Source organism: Pavona decussata, unplaced genomic scaffold, assembly GCF_977016875.1.
Source record: "Pavona decussata unplaced genomic scaffold, jaPavDecu1.1 SCAFFOLD_284, whole genome shotgun sequence".
Classification (NCBI taxonomy): Eukaryota; Metazoa; Cnidaria; class Anthozoa; order Scleractinia; family Agariciidae; genus Pavona; species Pavona decussata.
Window position 1 is genome coordinate 18,605 of NW_028145685.1, and position 24,629 is coordinate 43,233.

Below are 24,629 nucleotides of genomic sequence, written 5' to 3' on the forward strand. Positions count from 1 at the left end.
TTTTGAGCGTGTTAGTTAGCAGTTGTGTAATTCGTACTTTAATACAATAACAGGGCCGTACATAACGGGGGAGCAGAGGGGGCAGCTGCCTACGCCGGGAAAACTCTTTTTTTTTTTTTCTAACATAGTGTTTAAGTTGGCCGAGCTGTTTCTTGTAGCTATATTGGTCCGAAATCATAAGAAAATAGAAAAATTGACTGAAAAAAATATTCATTCAATGTGATATTCAAATAATTATTTTGGAAAATCTTTCGAGGCAAAAGCCAGTACGAGTTTTCTTATAAAAATAATGATTTTGTAATTTGGGCTGCCTAGGGTTTAGAATTTGGTGTGTAAATAAAGACTGACAAGCCTATGCCACTCCTTGGCATGTGTTTTAGCCTTTTTAATCTAGCTTACACGAGTATATTTTTTCAAAGCCAAATTGTTTTTTTGAAGGGCTGTGCTACTCCAAAGTATTTGTAGCAGGTTTGGAGGATTTGATAGATCCTTGGAATTAACCATCGTATGTTAAACATCATAGGTCATTTGTACCTGATGGATTTTGATTTTCCTCTTTTGAGGTCTCTTCATTTTGAATATGACTTGTTATTCTGTGTGTTCAACGACGGTATTTTTATGCCACATAGGGCATTTCATCTGGGTTTGGTTTGGCTCGTTAGGTGCGTGATAGTTTTAACTGCCTTTCTTGTTAAAATTCGTGTAATGTTAAAACAGGAATTAATCGCTGCTTGTACCGTGCAATGAGCTTCATTCTGTAGTTGTCGTAATGCCGGGCCCGGCTATTAGTTTTTGGTACAAGGTATTGTGAACACGTTCTAAAACAAAATGCGATATTCTAAAACGTCAAATATTTGCAACAAATTGAGTATTTTACCAAGACTGATCCCCACCTGTAAAATTTGAGGCAAATAGGCGGGATACATTTTCCATAGTTAAAAGCACATGTTGAAAATTGTCATTAATTTGAACTCGGCCTGTATTGAATATGAAGACCTCCAGAATTAAAAGTGAAAAACTCTTTACTTTTGCCATATGTTTAACAGGCTGACAAAAGAAGGCTAGTTTTTGACAAGTTATAGTTTTGTGTTGCTAACGGATTTTGTGTCGAAATACAACATATTTTTTGAACGGTCGGTGAAAATTTTCATCGACATTTATCCGTATCTAAAAAGTAGTTTGGAATTTTTTGTACGCATCTTCCTAAAAAAAACATTCCGCCCGTCGATGGAAATTTCCACCGACATGTTATAACCAGAGTAAAACATTTTCACCGTTTTTAGTATCAAACAGTGGACATGTCGATGAAAATTTCCACCGACATGTTATAACCAGAGTAAAACAATTTCACAGTTTTTAGTATCAAACAGTGGACATGTCGATGAAAATTTCCACCGACATGTTATAACCAGAGTAAAACATTTTCACCGTTTTAAGTAACAAACAGTGGACATGTCGATGGAAATTTCCACCGACATGTTATAACCAGAGTAAAACATTTTCACCGTTTTTAGTAACAAACAGTGGACATGTCGGTGGAAATTTTCACCGACATTTTTCTGCCGCGGTTGAAAATACGATACGCTCAGCTCTCCAATAGCAAGAACGCAGTGGCAAGTCGCAATAAATGTCAAAGATAACATTTAACAGTTTACTATGGACCTTTTTATTGCTGTCATGACCATACTTTTCCATTGAAAGTAGCAAGGCTATTTGATTTAAAATAATGTTGTCAAACGCTTTCCAGAATCGAAAATTCCGCGAGAATATATATTAGAGACCTTTTTCTTCGGAATTATACTGCACAAAACTATAATTTTGTCGTAAAATATCGTAATGCTCTTTTCATGTCGTAAAAAGTAAAGTTATCTCATGTTTTTGGTGTAATTTCAAGACTAAAGGTACATCTTAGTTTTTCCTATTTTTGAGGAACGCAATGTTTCAACTAATTCTTGTTAGTTCTAGTTCTTAAAACTGGTGGACAGAGAAAAATTGTAATGTTGGGGCTTGGCAAGTTTCTCGATTTTAGCGGATAGCTACATTTGTGCCCCAGGAATTAAGATTCTAACTGACCCCCGCTACCAAAATTCGGACACTTACTTTTCATCCGCTCAAATCATTCAAAACGGATGCAATACTACATTCACTAAGAAACCAAGGGTCCGTTCGGACCCTTACTTTTCAACCCGCTAAAAACACGCAAAATGCAATGCTAAATTTATACAGAAACCAAGGTTCCACCGTGTAATAAACATTATGTTTGTCACAGAACGCTCATTGAGCTTAGGGTTCAGCAGAGTTCACGTCTAAGACCACGATTTTCATAAATTGGAAGAAAAAAAAATAGGAATAATACTAATCGAAAAATATGTTCTCTGCCCCCAGATGGGTTTCTGTCCCTGGCCTTGCACATCTTCTTTAAATGAGCATTTCCCAGGTAAATTAGTCGCTGCACTAGCATCCGTAGATAATTAACTCATGGCGCAAAAAATTATACTTGATACTAGGAGATAGATGTTGTCACATCACGCCGGTAATGAGGTCAGCCAGTGTTGAATACGAATACTTCTCTGAACGAACAGCTACAGTAATCCTGAAAACGAAATATCAAAACACCAATTCAGAAATGAAAAATAATAAATCAGCTAAACCGCTAAATCTTCTGTGCGATGAAAAAGAGCGTGACTCTGTTTATGAAGTGACTTTTTGTAGTTTTATGGCTTACAGATGACAACCCATTTAACGGTTGGCATAATATGCGAAAAAATTCCTTCTAACATAATGTGATTTTTGAAGCTACTCGTGCGTTCCATTATTGTGGTCGTGGAAGCGAAATGTCCCGCTTCCACTGCTTATGGCGATAGAAGCGAAACGTCTCGCATCCACACTCACAATAAATAAACAGTTTTGTCGGGTGAAAGAAGCGAGTTGTTTCGCTTCCAACAACCAATAGGCGACAAAAAGCGAAACGTCTCGCATCCACACTCGCAATAAATAAACAGTTTTGTCAGGTGAAAGAAGCGAGTTGTTTCGCTTCCAACAACCAATGGGCGACAAGAAGCGAAACGTCTCGCATCCACACTCACAATGAATAAACAGTTTTGTCAGGTGAAAGAAGCGAGTTGTTTCGCTTCCAACAACCAATGGGCGACAAGAAGCGAAACGTCTCGCATCCACACTCGCAATAAATAAACAGTTTTGTCAGGTGAAAGAAGCGAGTTGTTTCGCTTCCAACAACCAATGGGCGACAAGAAGCGAAACGTCTCGCATCCACACTCGCAATGAATAAACAGTTTTGTCAGGTGAAAGAAGCGAGTTGTGTCGCTTCCAACAACCAATGGGCGACAAGAAGCGAAACGTCTCGCATCCACTCTCACAATAAATAAACTGTTTTGCCAGGTGAAAGAAGCGAGTTGTTTCGCTTCCTACAACCAATGGGCGACAAGAAGCGAAACGTCTCGCATCCACACTCGGAATAAATAAACAGTTTTGCCAGGTGAAAGAAGCGAGTTGTTTCGCTTCCTACAACCAATGGGCGACAAGAAGCGAAACGTCTCGCATCCACACTCGGAATAAATAAACAGTTTTGCCGGGTGAAAGAAGCGAGTTGTTTCGCTTCCTACAACCAATGGGCGACAAGAAGCGAAACGTCCCGCATTCAATGACTCTTAGGGGCAAGAGCAATATTTTTCCAAGGTAAAACAAGACGAGGAATAGTTTTCGGCTTGGTTTCGTGAAAGACAGGAACTCGTTTTCGTCTTTAGGAGCTTTAATGGATGTTGACAACTGAACTCTCAAACGCTTTGCTTGTTAAACAACGCGGCGCGCACATCCACACAGAGCGCTGTGATTGGTTCATAATGCGCGTCATCTTCAAGTACATAGCGATGGCGGTTACCCAAAATTAAATCATGTTAAAACTTCACGGAGAAATGCGTATAAATCATTTGAATACCAATCACCGCGCTTGTTGTACGTTCATGTCCTTCATGGAACGTGATCTGTATTGACAGAGCTTTTGTGGGAGCTGACATAAAGAAAGATATTAACTTACTGAATACTGGTAAACACCTTAAGAGAAATAGCTTAGTGTTCTTGTTGGAACCCAAGGGATCCAAAGTTCTTGCTGGCTGTCCGATCAAAATAGGAACAGATGAAAGTTAGACAGACTTAAGTTCTAAATAGTTGATTACGTGAATCAGGCTGATAGTTCTTTCACGTGTGGTACATATCACGTTGCGTTATTAAACTCCATAAAATGTTTTCTTTTTTTAAAACGTAATCCCTCTTAATGACTCATAATCACTGAATGTAAAATGTTAAAGTACTCTAAAGCATGCAAAATATAAGGATGTTATTATAAAACTCGTAAATATAAATCAATATACTTAATGTGTCTCAACCAAAAGGTAAAAAGAGACGTGCGAGTGAGGAGATAATCTCTCTAAATTTTGTGTTCTCTTGAGTTAACCTCAGTGTATTGCTACTCAAATGTATTTCGAATATAACACCAAACATGCCATTAACTCAATTAAGCATGGTAAATATGTCTGTTAACCTAAATAGTTCCCAATTTACAAAAAAATCATCTAACTTTAAACATATCTATGTAATTAGATAGCAATCATAACAAGAAAAGGCTAATGCTTGTCCACTAAAACTATGTTTGCAAAGTCATATAAGGAAGGCTTATACTTCACGGTTCCGCAACTAGTATTTCGCCTAACTAGAGCCTTCCCAATTTGAACGGCCGCTTACACTTTGACGTTGTGACCTAGAAACAAATTATTCCGCGAAATAGAGTTGCCGATGGGTCGCCCAACCACCTTGTAAACATGCCCTGAACGGTCCAATCTGAACAACGGTGACCTAACGACTTCAATGCAATCGTAATCTAAATCGGAATGATATACTAAGCGAACATCCGCTTGAACCAGTCGATATAGGCTATTAACTCGAGTTAACTGGAGCACTTCATTTCACGATTGTGCAAAGCAAATTAAAAAATGAACTGTTTCAGTTCATATATATAGCCTATCGAATTTTCAACATAGTTTAAAGTTTAGCAGACATGTACGATTCTTAAACCATTCCAATTTAGGTTGTAGGTTTACACTGAAGTTGTTTAAAAATTACTGTTAGTTCCAGGGCTACCTCGTCAATGTGCGAGTTTACCGATATCATAGAGAGGACGACTACATTTCAATGAAAGAAAATACCAGCTAATGACTATACCGTTATGCACATCACAAAAGCGTAATGTCATTAGCTGGTATTTTCTTTGCGTATATAAATTCGTCTTCGTTGACTAAAAACCGCAAAAGATATCCTGCTTCTTTGTCATACGACTCCACGCGTGCATCAAACCATCCCAGCGTGACCCTGTCTTCTCCCATACATTCCACTGATACTAGTCGCCCGAGTAGCTCGCTCTTGTTCCTCTTGCGAGGGTTTTCCTGCTGGTTTGGTAGTGGTCGTTTGCCCTGCCTACTTGTAGTGGGTTCGTGCATATTAGTATTGGGAGGGCCACTTCTGTCAGCTGTCTTGGAGGATGATTTTTTCCTTCTCCAGGTTGCTTTTGCCATTGCTCGTCGCGCCATGGCCTCTTGAGTATCCGATCGATGATGGATTGTGACATCGTTTTCGGCCGCTACATGCTTTTGCGTAGCCAGCCTGTCCATTCGATATTGATGCTCTAACTGCGTGATCAGGGTACCCGGCCCTTTTGAAGACGGAACACTCAACCTGTTTTTAGACTCGACGGCGTTCGTTGTAAAATGGAGTCGTCTCCCATACAGTTGCACTCATGTCGGCGGTGGCCTCACATAACAGCTTCAAGTGCCTCTCTTGTGTCCACCACTGACACCAGGTTTCTGCTTTACTCCAGTGAGTGTTCATGATGGAGGTAGTTGATATATCTTCAAACTGTACAATTCCATCCAGTGCGGACACTGTGACCCTTCCACATAGTGCGTCAAACATTTTAAGTACATCATCTTCGCTTTCTGCAAAAGGAATAGCTCTGCCGATGACTTTGTAAGCAATCTGCTCTTCGTCTGTCTGGCACACTCGACTTGCCACACGAAGCACTGAACGCATCCAATGCACCTGGCAACCTTTCAGCACACTGAATGCTTTGGCCTTTCCAACAGTTTGGACTAAACCTGAAGATACACAAAAATAACAAATATTTGCTCCGCTCTATGATCACTTACCGCTTATATATTTTTGGGGGGCAAATGTAGAACGTACCTTGTATTTGCGCATCTGAGTAGTCCACAATGACTGCCTGTAGGGAGTCTTTTGGGTAAAACTCTGGGTAGTAGTTCTTGACACAATTGAATATGCCACTGAAAGCCACTTGATATGCCTCTGCTGTTACTCGGTCCAAGTTCGCTCTGCCACAGATCATGTATTCCATCGTGAGGTGATTGAAGGCGACAATATTGAGCAGGTATGGGAAATCAGCAAGGGGTGGGAACGTGACATCGACAACAATGAAATCAGCACTTGAAAGAATCTTCGCCATTAATCTACTTAAGAAGAAAACTGCATTCAGATTGTCTGTCAAGTAGTGATCCACTTTGTAAGGACATAGATAGGCATCTACTTCGTCGGTAAAGTTGGGTTGGTCTTGCTTCTTGTTGTCAGTAGTAGTGAGGTTCTTGTTAGCATCTTTATTGACACGGCATTGAACTAGCGCTTCGTAGTTCTGAATGATGCTGTACGCTTTGACCAAGTTGGGATCTACTCTTGCCTTCTTCACTACACGATTTATAACGTCGATATTTGCTGCAACAGGAGATTCATCTGCAGGCATACATGGCATTCCATAACCCAATTGCACGTCCTTGGCGGTCTTTGTGAAGTCGCTTTGCACGCATTCCACAATTTGTTCGTGCAACATCGTTGGTATCTTGCTTGGGGCTGGTTTTCCATGGGAGTGAGTCACTTCACCAGGGGAAGAGCTGACGACCCCAATCCAACGTCTTACATCCCTTTCGCATTCCTCAGGATGAATATAGACAAACATGACGTTGCAGGTTTTAGATTTCTCCAGAGGTGCTTTTGGATGGGCTCTACAACGGTTTAGCTGCTGCCGACGAGACACCACGTAGGAGCAGGTGGGCGCACTACATCTCTTAACCCCTTCACAACGACTCTTGTTAATTACCACTTTTGTGGGCGCACCATCGATGTTCCACACTTTTTGTAGCAGGCTTGTTGGCCGGTCCTCTGGACAACTGCATGTCATTGTAGATGAAATGTGGATCAGATTTTGCCGACTGAGCTAACTGGTTCACGTTCTCCACATACAACAATTTACCCGGCTCGGTGTCAAAACCAGGGTACTGATACTCTTTAGCGACGCATTTCACCCATGAAGATGTATCTTCAATCATTTCTTTGAGACCAGGTAGGAAATGCTTAGATGATCGGTAGGTTTTCGGGGCTCGCTCTTTCTCTTCCATTCTTTCTTTGTGTGGCTTTAGAAGACTCTCTAGTGAACATGGTTCTGGAACCTTAACAGGTCGGGCTTCGTTCACGAATTCCATTCCTTTCGTACTAACTGTCACGGTACGACTCGTCTGCTCATATCTCTGAAATCGGTGGGTAAAGAAATGCATTTCCACGTACCCCAAGGCAATTGACTGGCGAAGAACGACTTTCCACCACTCAGGAGTCAATGTCCCCCGACCTTGTTCAACGTCTTCCTTTCCCTTTCCTTCCACTTTTGATGACTCTACTCTTTTCTTCATCTCCGGGGTTTTTTTCCACTTCACGTCGTTACCCCGAAGCCACTCGATAACTTTTCTTTCACCAACACCATTTTGGGATTGCAACTCACGGATGGCAGTTAACAGCATCAGCAAATACTTTGAAATATCAACAGCAGGAGCACTATCCTTCTCACAGGAGAGGCAGCATCTCTCTTCTACTTCCACGTTTTGGGTAACATCTCCAAAATGCTCTCCTATTGCTCTTCGCAAACACCTGCGGACAAATGGGCAATAGATGTAACGCCAACACTGCTTGAATTGGTCTTTCTTCTTCTTTTTCTCCTCAGGAGGGTTATTCCTTGTCCAGAAAGGCAACCTCTGCCAGTCGGGATACTCATTGAATAATAAGAGTGCTTCTGCGGGTTTGCCATCTCTGCCAGCACGACCTAGCTCCTGAACCCAAAGCTCCAAACTCGGCGGACAACCCACTCGGATGACGTACCTCACGTGCGGTAAATCTACTCCTACACCAAATGCCTCAGTTGCACAAATAACTTGGAGAGCCTTTTCTTTAAACGCTCTGTGAACTGCGCCCTTCTCTGTAGGGGTCATAGAACCACTGCTCCCGACGTAATATTCCGCTTTCACACCCATTTCTTTCAAAATGTTGCTCAACTTCCTGCAATCTTCAGCAAATGAACAATAAACAATCGCGCAATCAGTTCTTATCTTCTCCTTTATTCGTGTTGCGGTTGGACCGAAGCGATCCCTTTCCGTTACAATGTTTTTATCTTTCTTTCTCCCTTTGTTTAGGGTTTCTCCGAAACCCTGTCCTCGTTCGATATCAACATAAACGTTGGGCCTGTTCACACTTCCTCTAACCACAAAAGGAGATCTCAGCAAGTCCTTCTTCATTTCTGCTAGCATCTCGGGCGTTGCCGTGGCTGTTAGGGCGGCAATGGGGGTCTTGGGGAACAAATCTTTTAGTGTTTTTAACTGTGAGTAGTTCTTTCGAAACGAACCACCCCATTGCCATATGTAGTGGGCTTCATCTATCGCTACATACGCCAACTTTCCTTCCTCTTCCATCTTCTTCACCTTTTCTAAACAACCACTACTTTCGGTTCCACCAAACAAATATTCTGGTGTCATGTACACGATCTTCAGGTGCGCTATTGAAGACAGCATTATAATCGGCCAACGTATGCTCCGATCCCAGCCGTACAACGTTAACGCCTTTGCTAACTAAATTGGAAACTTGATCCTGCATAAGGGAGATGGTGGGACACAAGCACAGGGATATTTGATTAGTAGCCATGACAGCAGGAAGCTGGTACACCAAGCTCTTCCCGCTTGAAGTCGACTGAATAACTACCACATCCTTCCCACTTGTAAGCGCATTTATGGCATGCTCCTGGAATGTGCGGAGACTTGAAATGGAAAAGTAAGTGTTTAAATGGCCGCTCCACCTTATCTTGGTATCATGCGTAATACGAGGCAAATGCTCAAGTCCCTCATAGGCAGAGTTTCCCTCGATTGTTACTTCTGAATTCTCTTCTTGGTTAATACTCGAGTGGTGACCTTGGCTATCATTACAGACCTCGATTTCTTCCACCCCGCTGTCTAGTAAACTTCCGGAGGTATCCTCTCTTGCGTCACTGAGTATTTGTCCCTGGCTATCTGTTTTCTCCAAACGTTCTTTTAGACAACACTGATTGCTGGGCTGGTTAGGGCTTGGCCTTGATTGTAAGCTAGTCCCTTGGGTTGCACCAGCTGTTTCACAGGGAGATCTTGACAAATCTTCTGAATAAACCTTCTGATTGACAATAGAGTAGCTAGGCAGGCCTTCTTCTATCGTCAAGGGGACGTACTGCCCACTACTTGGATGCTTCATTTGACAGTGGCTTGCGTTCTGTCCTGGTTCCATTTTCAACTCTTGTGTTTCCCACACTATTTCTGCGGACGGTTTCAAATGGCTTCTGCAACTCTCTCTATCAGGGCGTTTCTTTAAAGGCGACGACGCAGGTGAGAGGGTGGTACTTGTTAGCAGAACAGAGCTTTGTGTGCTGTTTTCATCCTCATCAGTGTAACCATCCAATAGGAAAGTCCACATTTCTTGTAGCCTCACACTAACTTCACTTATGGTTGGCCGATCAAGAGGGTTTTGCTTCCAACATTCCTGCATGAGGCTTGTGTATGGCTTCAAAGGAAGGGCATGTTCAATGTGAGGTCGCTTTCCTTCGAGTGCGAGTTTAGCTACCACTGAAAGTTCTCCATGTGGCACTTGGTGCTGCCAAGGGTGTTTCATGTTTGGGTACAGGAGCTCGTGCATCACCATCCCGAAAGAGTATACATCTCTGGATGTCTTCATTGGCACCACATCACCGACTAAATACTCAGGTGGAATAAATGCAGCTGTTCCCACTACAGTTAAGGATTTTGTCTGCATCACCGTGCTTGCGGTAGTTGTAATGGATCTGTGTGCCTCACCAAAGTCTGTGAGCTTGAATTGCCAGTCGTCATCTTTGCCCCCTACAAGAACGTTTGCACTCTTAATATCGCAGTGAATTATACCATTGCTGTGCAAGTACTGGAGCCCCTGCGACATTTGTTGTAAGGCGTCCACCTTAAGATCCATGGGTATTGACTCTTGTAAATCATCTACCATTTCTCGCAAATTATGATAAGAAGCCGTATCTTCGTCAACTTGAACTTCTTTGCTCATCAGCTCCAGCACCAAAGATACTTCTTCATGACATAAGCCGAGACATTTTACAATGTTAGGGTGCGAAAGACGAAGGAGAACGTTCGCCTCTTCAGCAACCATATTTCTGTAAGCTGCTACACCTTTGCTGATTTTGTACTGTTTCACAGCCACACTTGTATTTTTCCATTTACCACTGTGCACTCGGGCGTAACTTCCCTCGCCAATTACACCTTCCAGCATGATCTCCGACCATTTTATGTTGTAGTGATCCTCGATGACAGGTGTTTTCGAACATTTAGCTCTAGAGAATGTGATAGAACGCCGTCTATTCGTTTCCTTCGGGGCCTCCATTATCTCCTGGTAGAACGCTAACAGTATACTGATAGATAACAGTAGTAATTTCAAGAACAGCATACCCTGTGGGAAAAAAATGGGTGGAAATAGGATGAAACGACCATTAATTTAACAAGTGTGTTCATTCGCCTATTTCGGCCGTGTTTCACTGAATTCTTTGTGGGGAAATGCAGTGTATAGGTATAGGGGGACTGTCAGGGCTAACTAAGGGGGTTTTCCAAAGAATACACCTTTATCACTGCAGGGCGTTTCCCAAGAATAGAAATGGAGATTATACTTGCTACAGCATCCAGGAACATAGGTGGGAAGGGTAGGGATGGAGGGACGGAGGCTTGGAAAGGTAGTTGTGGGAACCATGGTTAAGGTGTGAATTGAAGAAATGAAATAGCACTAATAAACTGCCATAAAAGATGACCAAAATAAACAAAAATACATCAGTTAGGGTATTTTTTTTTCATGACATTCACAGCAATGCACATACCGTAAAATCCCAGTTATAGGCCCATCCACAAGCAAACAATAAATAACTAAAATAACTGAGCTGGTTATACGGCCACCCGAATATAAGTCCACCCAGTTTTTGGCCCATCTTGCCTATTTTAGGCCTCCTCTTTTCCCCGCGATCGATCCGAAACCGATTGACAGGAACGAGGCAAGGCCCATCCACATGTAAACAAAAAATAAAGGGCCCTGTCGCACTAGGCAGCGAAAATTTTGTAAACTCAACCAAAGTTAACACAACATTTTTCTTTACAACATTCAGTTTTCGTTTGCGGATCAACATGAAAGAACATCTTTTATTAACAGGAAACGCCAATCAAATTGCTCATTGATACTGTATTAATTTCAATGATGAGCGTCTCTGAGCTAGCTCGCGTACTGAAATATCTTATTGAGCTCGAATTTTTATTGCGGCGTCTTTGTAGTTTGGTACATTTTGCCAAAAATTTGTCAAAGTAAAACACTCCGGTCGCAATCGTCAAACATCAGCGAAGACAAAAATGTTTGCAAAGTAACTGAAAAATCTTCTTAGTGCGACCGGCCCTAAACCCACCCAGATAATTAAGCCAATCTCGATTTTACAAACACAGCGAGAACAAATGTTTTGTTAGATATATATCTTGTCAAATGCCATTTAAAACCAATGTCTAATTAGTTTTAGTAGACATACTTGCACCTTTCGACCTCTCTGACATAAGATTACGACACAACCGATATCTCCTTTGGCTGTATGAATTCACTGATTCGTCGTTGATAAAGTTGTTTTGTACTTGATTGCATTCTTCATTTATAATCTACACCGTCCCTCATTTATTGCTATTCAGCGGTTTCCAAAATGCATTCACGAGAATTTCAACTGGTATGTTCAAACATTTTTTTTACATTATTTACAGCCAGGACTGTCTTTAAATTTGAACGTCTTTTCTTTATCTGATCAAAGTTTGAATCTCCATCCCTGAGTTTCCAAAATATACATTTAAATACAAATACTTCCTTCTTGTTAAAAGCACAAATTGCATCCCTAAATGGGAAGATAACCGAAAGGTGTCATCATACAAATCCATTTGAACTGCGTCGTGCTTTTCGGTGTACTAAATAATTGGTTTTGGAATGCGTTCGTTTGTTATTTTATGCTATTCTGTTTGTTTTATTTGGAACACTTGTAGTGGGTACTTCGTAACAATTCGATAAATTGTCGAACAACATTGTTGCTAAAATTAACAGGGATAACTGAGAAACACTAACCTTGCTAATGAATCAGTGGCGCCATGAAGTCTACTGCAAAGCAAAAAAACAAACAAACATGCAGATGAATTTGGTTTCTACAAAAGGTTTTACTTTTCAAGTGTAAAGTACTATAGATAATACAGTACATTTAAAATACTCGCAGCGATATTGTTTTCCACGAAACAGTACAAATGCATACGATTAGAAGTAATCTTGTATTATCAAAAAATCTGGTATCATATTCAAAGACTCCAAACGTAGATCATTTTGAGTTGATGTTACTGGATATTTACCCGCATTGCAAAGCTTCAAGGAGGGGGGGAGACACTACTATCAGAAGCCATATAGGTATGTGCCGCCCCAAAGGGTATGGTGTTTGAGCCGTTTAGGTCTGAAAACGGGTATAGACTTTTACCATTATGGTCTGAAATCGTGTATGGTTTTCAAGGGAACTACGAGAGCGTATTCTCAAGTCAAAGTGAATAAGGGAGAAGGCAAAGTAACTGAAAGTATATCATTCGGGCTGAATTTTGCCCATTCTTTGGTTGCATGGTGTTCACCTCCGTTGATTTCGATGCCAAGCTTTGCACTCAGGTCTGAAAACGGGTGTGGAAAATGACCTGTTTTGATCTGAAATAGGATCAGGATTTGGAGAACAGAGCAGCAAACCCCAATCAAGAATTCCGAAGAGTACCCTCCCACACACACACACACTTCTACACAGAGACACAACCCCCCGGTGCAAAGCTACGGTTATGTTCGTAGAATTCAGTATGCCTCTGAGTCCTCTGACTTTACAAGCATTTAGTTGTATGTGGTCTGCCGATCGTCGTTTGAAGATATAGCTTGTTTAACAATTTCGGTATCCAAATCGACAAAGTAGACAGCATATGCCACCATCAACTTTACGATTCAAAGGGGCTTTTTCAAGTCTATCTTGTCCGGCTTGAAGATATTAAAGAGGGAAAAAATAAGCTACCTTACCTGAATATATAAGAAAGGCTTTGCTCATTACAGTCGTGGTACAAATAGGGCGCATTAAGTCGGCATATATCTCCACGAACGGAACAGGATGAAACCACGTGCAATCTCGACTGGAAGAGTACCTTAGCATCTAGTGCCCAGGCTTCACCCAACCACTGCAAAACTAATGCGCGAATTTTTATCACCTGACAAAACTGTTTATTTATTGCGAGTTTATTTATCTTGTCGCCCATTGGTTGTTGGAAGCGAAACAACTCGCTTCTTTCACCTGACAAAACTGTTTATTTATTGCGAGTGTGGATGCGAGACGTTTCGCTTCTTGTCGCCCATTGGTTGTAGGAAGCGAAACAACTCGCTTCTTTCACCTGGCAAAACTGTTTATTTATTGTGAGTGTGGATGCGAGACGTTTCGCTTCTTGTCGCCCATTGGTTGTTGGAAGCGAAACAACTCGCTTCTTTCACCCGACAAAACTGTTTATTTATTGCGAGTGTGGATGCGAGACGTTTCGCTTCTTGTCGCCCATTGGTTGTAGGAAGCGAAACAACTCGCTTCTTTCACCTGGCAAAAATGTTTATTTATTGTGAGTGTGGATGCGAGACGTTTCGCTTTTTGTCGCCTATTGGTTGTTGGAAGCGAAACAACTCGCTTCTTTCACCCGACAAAACTGTTTATTTATTGTGAGTGTGGATGCGAGACGTTTCGCTTCTTGTCGCCCATTGGTTGTAGGAAGCGAAACAACTCGCTTCTTTCACCGGAAAAATGTTTATTTATTGTGGTCATAGAAGCTAGATGTTTCGCTTCTATCGCCATAAGCAGTGGAAGCGGGACATCTCGCTTCCACGACCACAATAATGGAACGCACGAGTCGCTTCGAAAATCACATTATGTTAGAAGGAATTTTTTCGCATATTTTGCTTGATATTGTTGTGTCGAATAATCTGACGATATCGGCGCTCCCCAGTAAAAATATTTTGTGATCACAGCGTGATCACAGATCACGCCCGTGATCACGGGCGTGATCACTCCTTTCACCTTGATTACGCCTTCACAAGGCGTGATTGGAGTGATCACACCCGTGATCACGGTGTGATCACTCCAGTGACCGTGATTCTCTACAGTGATGGCGTGATCCCGTATGATCGGTGATGGCTTAACTCTCCAAACATTATTCATTAGAGTAAAATTGAACAACAAAAACAACCAAACTGCATATCAATCTCATTCAAATGGTCCAAAATATCTGTAACTGAACACTAATGGAGTAAAAAAATCTTTTATTCTAATAAATTAAAGATGTGGTTCAATAATCAGTTATAGCGGGCATCGTGACTTACCGCGCTGAAAACTTGTGACAATTGAATCTTTCTTTACTGCGTGTCGTTCAATCTTTAACTCACAGGTTTCATGGTTTCACGCGTTTTTTTCTCCGTTCATCAGTCCTGTACAACATTTTATAGCAGCTTTTTAAACGACTAAGAATGAATATTTACATTTGGACGATCAAATGCAAATTCAATCCTGATATGTTGTAGCATATGTTGCCTTCTTAATAATGCTTGATTCATTTCACTTACTCGATCCAAGGCGAAAACTCAAGGCTGCTTTTTTGCATGTTCCCGACGAAGCACTGAAAAATATTTCCATTAGATACGATTCTAACTTCAGTTTCGAGAAAAATAGCGCCTTTTCTCCGAATTCCGTGACACGTGCGTGTCGGAATTTTATCTACAAGGTCTCTTGAGACATATGCGTGTTTAATCTTCTTGGCCAAATGTCATTAACCTGTTTCGAATTACCTCTTCCTGATCGCGTTACAAAAATTGTCCTGAAAATAAACTTGACCGTTGGTAATTTGACTTAGAAGAGCGGGAACGTTTTCAATGCGAAGTATCTTCTCTTATCACTTTGGGAAACAGTTTAATGTTTGCTTTTCTGAAGCGAAGATCTGCACCCGGCCGTTTTGTAAACAACAGACTGTTCCTTCGGATTGTCTCCGACTGTGTATTGCCGCTTGGATGTTTGAAGTTCGTCGCGATAAATGTACTCTGATCGAGAACTCTGAGGACTTCTTTGGTCTGCTGTAAAACGAAATGATTCTTGCAAGTTGTCAATTTTAGTCCACGTTTAAAGACGGGAAAGTCAATATCGAAGAACGTTCCAATTATCGAGGTGAGCAACACGATCACATATAAATATAATCACGATGATTTTAGAATTGAAGTGATTCCCGGTTAGTATTCTTCTAAACCAAGATGAAGAATATTAGTTCACGTTTAATAAACCTGTTTGTAGTTCTCAACTTGTCAAAATGTATACTATTTTAGCTTGTTCCACTGCGCAACAGACTGCCCCGTGTGGTGTTCATTTTTATTCTGTACACAAAAATAAACTTACGTGCTGCAAAACAACTTTTTACTGCAGACTGCTGTGTTTATAATGTTAAGCCCGGTGTTAAGGCACGCGCACTGTACTAATATAAATTGTTACGCTTGTCAACTATACTAGATAATTTGCTTATTATCAAAGCGGTTCAATTCGAAATTCATTCCTCTATTTTAAAGTGCCCCTAACCCTTCAATTTGTTTTCTTTTGGTAGATTTCTATATCTGTGAAGAACTTATTTTCGAAAAATTTTTTTAGAAATAGTGAATCCTTTGTATTTTACGAGCGCTAAAAGTTACTGAAATTTTTAAATTTTTGCGCGCTTTAAGCCCCGCTGGACAAATTTTTGTCTCGTGGGCTCATTAGGAACGAGCCAATGAGAAGCGTCCGATATTTCACACTTTCTTAGCTGTGACGTAAGAAAAGGACACCAGAAGGATTCAGAAGGAATCTTATGCATGCTGATTCCTTTCTCTACATTTCGAGAGTTGCTGCATTCAAAAACCACTCATTTTTCAACCATTTTCTCTGTTTACAATTGAAGTATTACCGCGAAAATGAATCTTCGGATATTTTTGCACGATGTCCTTTTCTTACGTCACGCTTCATATTTGGCCGAGTGGGGGACTAATGCGAACGATAGGTGAAAATATCGATAAGACTGCCTTCACTTCTAGCGCTCGTAAAAAAAAAGGATTCAATATTTCTTAAAATTTTTTTCGAAAATGAGTTCTTGAAAGATACGGAAATCTACCAAAAGAAAACAAATTGAAGGGTTAGGGGCACTTTAAAAGTGCGTGATCACGCCACCGTGATTTTAAGGGAGTGATCACGGTCATCAGCCATTCAGGCGTGATTCTGGTTTTTCTGTGATCACGGCCGTGATCACGGCGTGATCATGCCTTTATTTTTACTGGGGCTTGATATTGTTGCCTGCGTAACAGACAACTTAATTTCGTTTCATTGGGGCTTGGTATTGTAGCTTATTGTGACCTCGGGGCTTGATATTGGCTGAGGTCACACTAGAGGCTTTACCATGGTAAAAATAGCTTTACCAAGGTAAATTGCGCAACCACCCAGTTACCGTAGTAAAGCTGTCAAAGTCATAAAAAATAGATTTGACGCTTTCCATGTACACTTTTTCGCATGATCAGTAAACTTATACGTGACGAGTACACTAAATGTTGACATGTCGCGTGAGTTCATATCGACGGTAAGTTACTGAACTGTGACTTATGGATCAACAAGAGAGTTGCATTTTCAATTGTTCCCATTTTGCTTTTAATTCTGCTGCTTAGACGAGCACGTAGAATTCCTTCTTACATACAGCTATTTAGAACTTGGGACCAAAGAAAGTGCAGCGGTTTCGTTAATTAACCGTAGACGGTAAAGACACAGACAAAGAAGAGCGCGCAGGCAAGCTTGGGTTTACCCTCGACCACAGGGATGGTTTGAGGAAATGTATAATAACCGGATCCTTCGAGCCCTTTGGAAAGACCATTTCAGGGTAACACGGGAAACATTCAACTTCATTTGCCAGCTCGTTGAAAGGGACTCAAACGGACTCAAACACGCGCGAATGAGCGGGAAAATAAATTTTATGTTTATAAAATATGAATCCACAAATGTATTGTAATTACTGCGTTTGTCCAAAAAGATGACAAACTGTCAACAAAATAAGCATGGTTTAGATAGACAAGAGATGTACCCACCTATTTTTTTTGGTAACTAGATTCTTATCTGGGGTCAAGTCAACTTTGTTCTTGCCGCTGTTGTCAGGGCAACTTACCAGAGTTAGGTTAACCATGGTAAACTGAAAATTGGGGGTCACACTTGCGGTGCCGTTAACAAAGGTAAACTTGAGTTTACCATGGTTAACTTTCTCCAGTGTGACCTCAACCATTGTTGTGTCGAATAATCTTACGATATCGGGGCTTGATATTGTTGTCGCGAAAGACACAACTTGATTTCGTTTTATTGGGGCTTGGTATTGTAGCTTATTGTGACCTCGGGGCTTGATATTGTTGTGTCGAATAATCTTACGATATCGGGGCTTGATATTGTTGTCGCGTAAGACACAACTTGGTTTCGTTTCATTGGGGCTTGGTATTGTACCTCGGGGCTTGATATTGATGTCGCGTAAGACACAACTTGATTTCGTTTCATTGGGGCCTGGTATTGTACCTCGGGGCTTGATATTGTAGTGTGAAATAATATTACGATATCGGCGCTTGATATTTGTTGTATGCGTAACAGACAACTTGATTTCGTTTCATTGGGGCCTGGTATTGTACCTCGGGGCTTGATATTGTTGTGTCGAATAATCTTACGATATCGGGGCTTGATATTGTTGTCGCGTAAGACACAACTTGATTTCGTTTCATTAGGGCTTGGTATTGTACCTCGGGGCTTGATATTGTTGTCGCGTAAGACACAACTTGATTTCGTTTCATTGGGGCTTGGTATCGTACCTCGGGGCTTGCTATTGTTGTGTGGAATAATCTTACGATATCGGGGCTTGATATTGTTGCCTGCGTAAGAGACAATTTGATTTCGTTTCATTGGGGCCTGGTATTGTATCTCCGGGCTTGATATCGTTGTGTCGAATAATCTTACGATATCGGCGCTTGATATTGTTGCCTGCGTAACAGACAACTTCATTTCGTTTCATTGGGGCCTGGTATTGTACCTCGGGCTTGCTATTGTTGTGTAAAATAATATTACGACAGAATATTACGAACCCGCTTTAAGAGGACTTTGTATGGCAGGGCTTCAAGGGGGTGGGGGGGGGGGGGCATGGTATGGGGGGACTTCTGCTAGGGGCCTTGTATCGGGGGACTGGTATGGGGGACCTGGTATGGGGGGCTTGGTATCGGGGGTCTGGTATGGGGGGCCTGGTATGGGGGGCTTGGTATCGGGGGTCTGGGATGGGTAGGGGCCTGGTATGGGGGGCCTAGAATGGGGGGCCTGATATGGGGGGCCTGGGATTGTAGGGAACGTTCCAAACCCTGCTCAAATTTTTTTATATATGTAGAATGCATTGTTTGTTTCTGCAACCCTGCTAACAGAGCGTTTCTTTCTGGCAAATCTTTTAGCACGAGCGTGGTCGTTCGCGTCCCTAGTATTTCGCATCGTTGGTTTGTTTACGTCCCGAGAGAAAAGCGGACGTAAACAAACCAACGACGCTAAATACCAGAGACGCGAACGACTGCGCTTATGCTAAAAGATTTTCCAGAATGAAACTCTCCCTTAGCAGCGTAGCTGCTGCAGAATGACCTTTCAGAACAGCTAGACATCGACCCGATTCCTTTCAAGTTTCCTTCCTTACTTCTTCAGATTTGATCTTTCATCAGCGCATTCAAAGCTAGAATAAACCACAATTACAACTCCATGAATTGAAGGGGAAGGCGCTGTTCGTCCACTGTTAATTTTGTCGTTTATACACTGCGCCTCAAGACAACGGACTTTGTTAAAGTGCTACTACGATCAAATTTTCGAATACCTTTTATTTGCGGTTGATTGGTAGTTTATGTCCTAAAGTACATGATCTCCAAGTTATAACCTCATAAGATGAAGGAAAGTGCGATTTTTTTGCGCTCAAACTCCACGAATTTTCATCCGCCATTGAACCGCCATGTTCCTGCGGCCTGGTTACCAAAGGCAGATGGTGTCCAATGACAACAGAGGCCTGGTCACCCGGGAAAAACAAGTGACGTCAAACTCTCAACTCGAAGCCCAGGCGAGCCCCACGAGGCTAACTTCTCATACGGTTTCGAACACGTTTTCGAAAAATGTTTCGTTCTTTCAATGGTGAGAAGTCGCTGTGTTGTTCAGTGGTATAACAACTGCTCTAATCGAGCGGCAGGAATTGCGCTGCATGCGAGTCCGGCCGACAGAACGAGAGATGTGTGGGTCCAGTTTGTTGTCTTGCACGTTTTGCTATTTTCTCGGTTTAGTTCGAGGGACACTTGGGCATTCCACCCAAGTCAGTGAACACAAATTAAACCTGATCTTTTGAAAAGGGTAAGCGATCAGGAGATCGTGAACCTGAAAAAAATCTCCGAAGGGGAAGGAGCGGCAAAAGGTAAGCTTATGTAAAGTGGGCGAAATGTGTCAATATTGTTTTTTATCTTTGGTGATTCCTCGATACCTTGTTCAGCACCCATACAAATAGCAGTCACAAATTTTTATACACATTTTATATTGCGTTTCTAAAGTACTAAACTTTGATTGAACGAGTAAATAATGTAAGTGCAACTAGCTCCCGGAACTAGCTTTTCCCTCCGAAGCATTTCCAAAACATCTCAGTGCGATAAGAGTAAGCTTGTGTTTACTTTGCTTGTGCAAAAGCTTGTGGCAAAAACTGTGCAAACAAACGCGAAGAAAACCACTTTAATTATCCATTTTCACTCAGCTTTCGATAAGGTGGTCTTTGGCGTTTACAAAAGGGTTCCTTCTTTCTTTTAAGTGGTTTTCTTGAAGAAATAGTTTGAATTTTTGGTTTAAGAAAGGTTTTAAGAAAACCTCACATTCAGTTGTTTCTTATCAATTAGATTCAATTGGTAATGTATTTTAAATTTTGATTTATTTTTCAGACGCTGAGTTGCAACAACGTCAAAACCCAGCTCTTACTATTAAATACAGGCCAAAACAAGCCTTGCAGAGCACAACACGTGAAAAATGTGGACAGCCAAGAAAAGGCCAGTGCTCCTCCTTAATCTAGCAGTTGAAGAGCACTGACCTTTCTCAAGGGCTTTTCTTGATCTTTTGTCATCAACCACCAGTTGACAAATAGAATCAATAAAAGAACTGTTTTCTCTTCATTCATCATGCCTCCTCTTTGTAACTCTTTCCATTACATAGGCTTCTGTTTTAGGGAATGGTCAGAAATTAGTGGGGAGGAGGGGGGGGGGGGGGGGAGGTAAGGTGGAGATTTTAAATTGAGCAATGAAAATGATGTGACCCTCCATAGCGATGCAAATGAAATTTCATGACCCTCCCCCTGAACAGGTAATACAATGTAGCTCAAATACCAGAAAAAGAAAACAAGAATGGAGGCAAACTGTAAGTTACTTACTGGAACCATTTTTTTCCCCAACATAATTCAAATCATCTATAGAGCCCATTGGCATCATATAACTCCATTATGCTACACATTTCCTTTACATTAATATTTTAATACTTAATACTTGTCTTGCTTTTGTTAAATAATGACTTAAATTAACAAATTTTATTTTGTCTTTTGTATATAACTCGCTCTCCCTGTCATACTATAAATTATGATTGCAAGAGCATAAATTTATGTGACCCTCTGTTTTCACTGCTTATTCTTTCATGACACTCCACCTCCCCCCCTCCCCACCCCCTGCTCCCTGCTAATAGGGAGCTGAAGCACGGAAATTCCTGAGCCATGTATAGCAACCAGAACTCAAATGTTTTCTCTTTTGGTGTGGTTTTAAATAAATACTAATTTGAATATAAACAATATTTATATGGTAGCCATTTTGGAATAGGGTTTATGGTTCATTGTCTGCAGTACATTAATAATTTTATTTTTATGTTCATTTGAAAAAGAGTGCCAGAATCTTGTTTCACCAATAAATTTGTTGTTGTACAAATGAAATTGAATCTACATTTTTTAAGAATAAACACTGATCAAGAAGAACAACCTTGAGAAAAAAATCAAAGGTGGCTCACAACAGTCTCAACTTTACTTCTTTTTGGTAGCATGCATTTGCCCATCTCTCACTGCACCAAAAGTGAAAGTCACAAGAACTGTTACCACAGCAACAGTGTATCATACTCATCAACACTTGCTTGGGGGTTTGCCCTTAGACATGTAGGACAAAGGATGTTTGTTGTTAGCTTGATTTGACCCTTCATCAGAATAAGCAAAAAAATTTCATCAATTAATACCTGAATCACAAACTTTAACTCCCAAGAATATTGTTTTCAATGTATATAATTATTTTGCAAAATTCCTACTTTTCCTCCCCTCATTTGCCTAGGTGGATGCTTGTTACCAGAAAGCATGCCTTAATAAATTTTCATTTATAAAACTAGTCATTTCTTCAGTGCGTTAAAGCATCCAGTGCAGTGGTGTTTAACCTGATGTGAGCCACCTTAAAAAAAATATGTATGTACACAGAAAAGACTGTTAATACTATTACATTGTTCATAATGGTGCAAGGGAAGAAAACAAATCATTGCAAATTGTCGTTGCCTTGCAAATTTATTTGTTTATTGATTACTGTACTTATTCAAATCTGGATACAATGATGTCCATGCAGCACCAGCACTCTCCAGGCTTGGTAAGTCGCTCAAGGGAGCAATTTGAACATTTGCACCTGAGAAAATATTGAACCAAGAGGAAACTTAGCATCAATTACAAGGGAACGATCAGCTTAAATTCAAGCCATTGTACAGAGCTTTTCACTACAATATATATTCTTTTACCATGGTAAAAAAGTGCAAAAACAGTAAGCTTACTCGGAACCGAAACTTAACTGTGCACTCTAATTTAACACCAAGGCAAACTTTCGAAAGCAAAGCTAAAAACCTAAACTTGATTTCGATTTCAATTCAACTGAGTCTCCGGTAGCCTCCCTCCGGGGAATGAACTGGCTAGTAGTCAAGAGAAATTGTTGAGGATTCTCAGGCACTACACTTTTAAAGCTTGCCTGTTTTGTTAATACGGCAAATAACACATCTAAATATCAATCTCTATCTCTAATATCTTACCCGAGAGATGAACGACTCAGCAAAGTCTGCTCTTCCTCCTCTTGTAGCAAAAGAGCTAGCTGCTGAACTTATTCGGCTGCCTCTTCTTTAGACGGAACTAGCTCTACAGAGTCAGGACTTCTTAATTTCCTTTGCTCATATCATGCGAAGACGATCCAGGAGAGCTTTCTGTGGTCAAAACAGCTCTGAAATTCGTCGCCAGAAGGAGGACTACAGTACTCGCGCGATCAGCGACTTGAGAGTATTACGTCACGACAAAAACACAATAGGTTTGAATAAAAATACCGCAACTCCAATCACTTTCATACCGCGGGCTCACTGAAACAGACTCGAAAACACCAGTTTTCAAGGCTCAATATTTTCAATTTACGGGGCCCAAACTTCATTTCAGTGACCAAGACAGAAACAGCCACATCGGATAAGCTGTAAAGAACGTATTTTTGTTTCATACGTGACAAGAAGTTTTGATCGTAGTAGCACTTTAAGCTTTAAGCCGATTAATGTTACAATGACACGCAAAATGAAGACTACTGAAAAACATAGCCAGTTGAATGAGTTTCGAGTGGGCTTCGCACAGCAAAGCGGAAGTCTGGTTTTGGAGTCGAAAATAAATATTGACAAAAAGTAGCAAGTGAAGGACCCCTCCCTGGGTCTAATTTTTTTCTGGGAGGCACGTGACCAGACCCAGCCAGGGTCTCTCCTTTCTCGCTCCCTAGGACGTGAAGAGGAGAGGCCCTGGGGGTGGAATTCCATCTACCCTGCTAAATTCGAAAAGACAAAATAAAAAAAGAAACCAAAAAATGGCGGCTAGATATGAATAATTATTTTAAGCCGGAACAGCACGAGGTTTAGTACAGACTGATTACAAATACATAGAGGCGTGTGTCATGCACAAAATTGCATCAGCCAGCAAGTCTCTTTCATGTGAACTGATACCATAATAGTCAGTCAAATCTCCGCCACTACAGAACTTATGAGGAATCTTGTACGAGTGCAGCATTGTTGGAGCGATGGAAAAGGAACCTTTAAAAATGATAGTATCAGTCAGATGCAAAGGAAACGTTGTTTTAGCTAAAGCACTTACGCTATGCCCAGAACTGCCAAAGAAAAAAGCTTCAGTGTTGCGCAATGCATATCTTTCCGCGCGTGACACAACTGTCCCTCAATCCTCCACTAGTGCCATTACTCCCAGACTTTGTGGAGTGAGGGAATACAATGACAACAATAAAGACACCTTGAACGCTAATTTCCACAAATTACCATAAACGTGTTGAAACAGTGGTTTGAAAACTGAAGAAAGCTAAAGGAAACAAGGCATTTGTTCTTGATTTGACATATTACTGAGAGACCTCCCAGTATCATTCCAGGCACACATCTTAATAAATGTATGTTTTGCACAGTTTGCTAGTCGATCAGCAAACGCCATCACTTACAAATGTTCATCAAAATGCACGTCCTGCCATTTAAAAGAAACAATGGAAAAACAGGATAAAAAACACTAATTTGCTTAATATTCCATTGTAGTGTGCTATTCTTTATGCATAATGAAACGTTTTTAGCCTCCGAGGCAAAAGATTAAAACTGCGGTGAAGAAAATATTATTCTTTCTCTGATCGGGGTGATCTGCTCCGTTTACAACGTCTTACATGCTTGGTCGAGGGGACAAAAAGCGAACAACAGGACAATGTTCCCAGCCTATAAAATAGAAAAGAAAAGAAACAATGCGGCTGTAAGGGTCCAGCGAAAATAGAGCTATTGAAAATTGCAGCTCGCCTGAAACGAATGATTGCAAATACCGATATCCTTGTTGCTTGTTCATGTGTTTTAATAGGGCTACAAAGAATTTTATTTTTTACTGAAAAGGACAGAATAAAACCTATTTTTATTTTAGCCTCACTGTAATTAGTGCAAGAAATTGAATTCCCAGTAGACCGGAAATGTAAAAATGACAAGTACCTCGTGATCGTCATTTTCCATATACGTAGATGTTTCCCGTAAAATTCACAAAGTT

At 41.0% G+C, this 24,629-nt stretch overlaps 2 protein-coding genes and 1 long non-coding RNA gene across 3 annotated transcripts; 1 reads left to right on the top strand and 2 right to left on the bottom strand.

Annotated features, from left to right (window-relative positions):
- Positions 1–7,166: 7,166 nt before the first annotated feature.
- Positions 7,167–8,810, bottom strand: LOC146455185 (uncharacterized). Its single transcript, XM_085094567.1, has one exon. It carries the CDS (start codon positions 8,808–8,810, stop codon positions 7,167–7,169), a length of 1,644 nt encoding a protein of 547 aa, XP_084950693.1.
- A 25-nt stretch (positions 8,811–8,835) lies between these two features.
- LOC146455186 (uncharacterized) lies at positions 8,836–13,788 on the bottom strand. Its single transcript, XM_085094568.1, has 3 exons — positions 13,495–13,788; positions 12,529–12,561; positions 8,836–10,845 (listed from the first exon to the last, which is right to left on the bottom strand). Exon 3 carries the CDS (start codon positions 10,840–10,842, stop codon positions 8,836–8,838), a length of 2,007 nt encoding a protein of 668 aa, XP_084950694.1. The 5' UTR covers positions 10,843–10,845; positions 12,529–12,561; positions 13,495–13,788.
- A 5,671-nt stretch (positions 13,789–19,459) lies between these two features.
- On the top strand, positions 19,460–20,700 carry LOC146455187 (uncharacterized). Its single transcript, XR_014859072.1, has 2 exons — positions 19,460–19,961; positions 20,473–20,700. It is a non-coding gene; the product is annotated as an uncharacterized LOC146455187 (long non-coding RNA).
- Positions 20,701–24,629: the final 3,929 nt, after the last annotated feature.

Bases quoted from the DNA above. Each gene is read 5' to 3' on its own strand.
- LOC146455186 (XM_085094568.1), bottom strand. From the start codon at position 10,842: ATGCTGTTCTTGAAATTACTACTGTTATCTATCAGTATACTGTTAGCG.
- LOC146455185 (XM_085094567.1), bottom strand. From the start codon at position 8,810: ATGGAAGAGGAAGGAAAGTTGGCGTATGTAGCGATAGATGAAGCCCAC.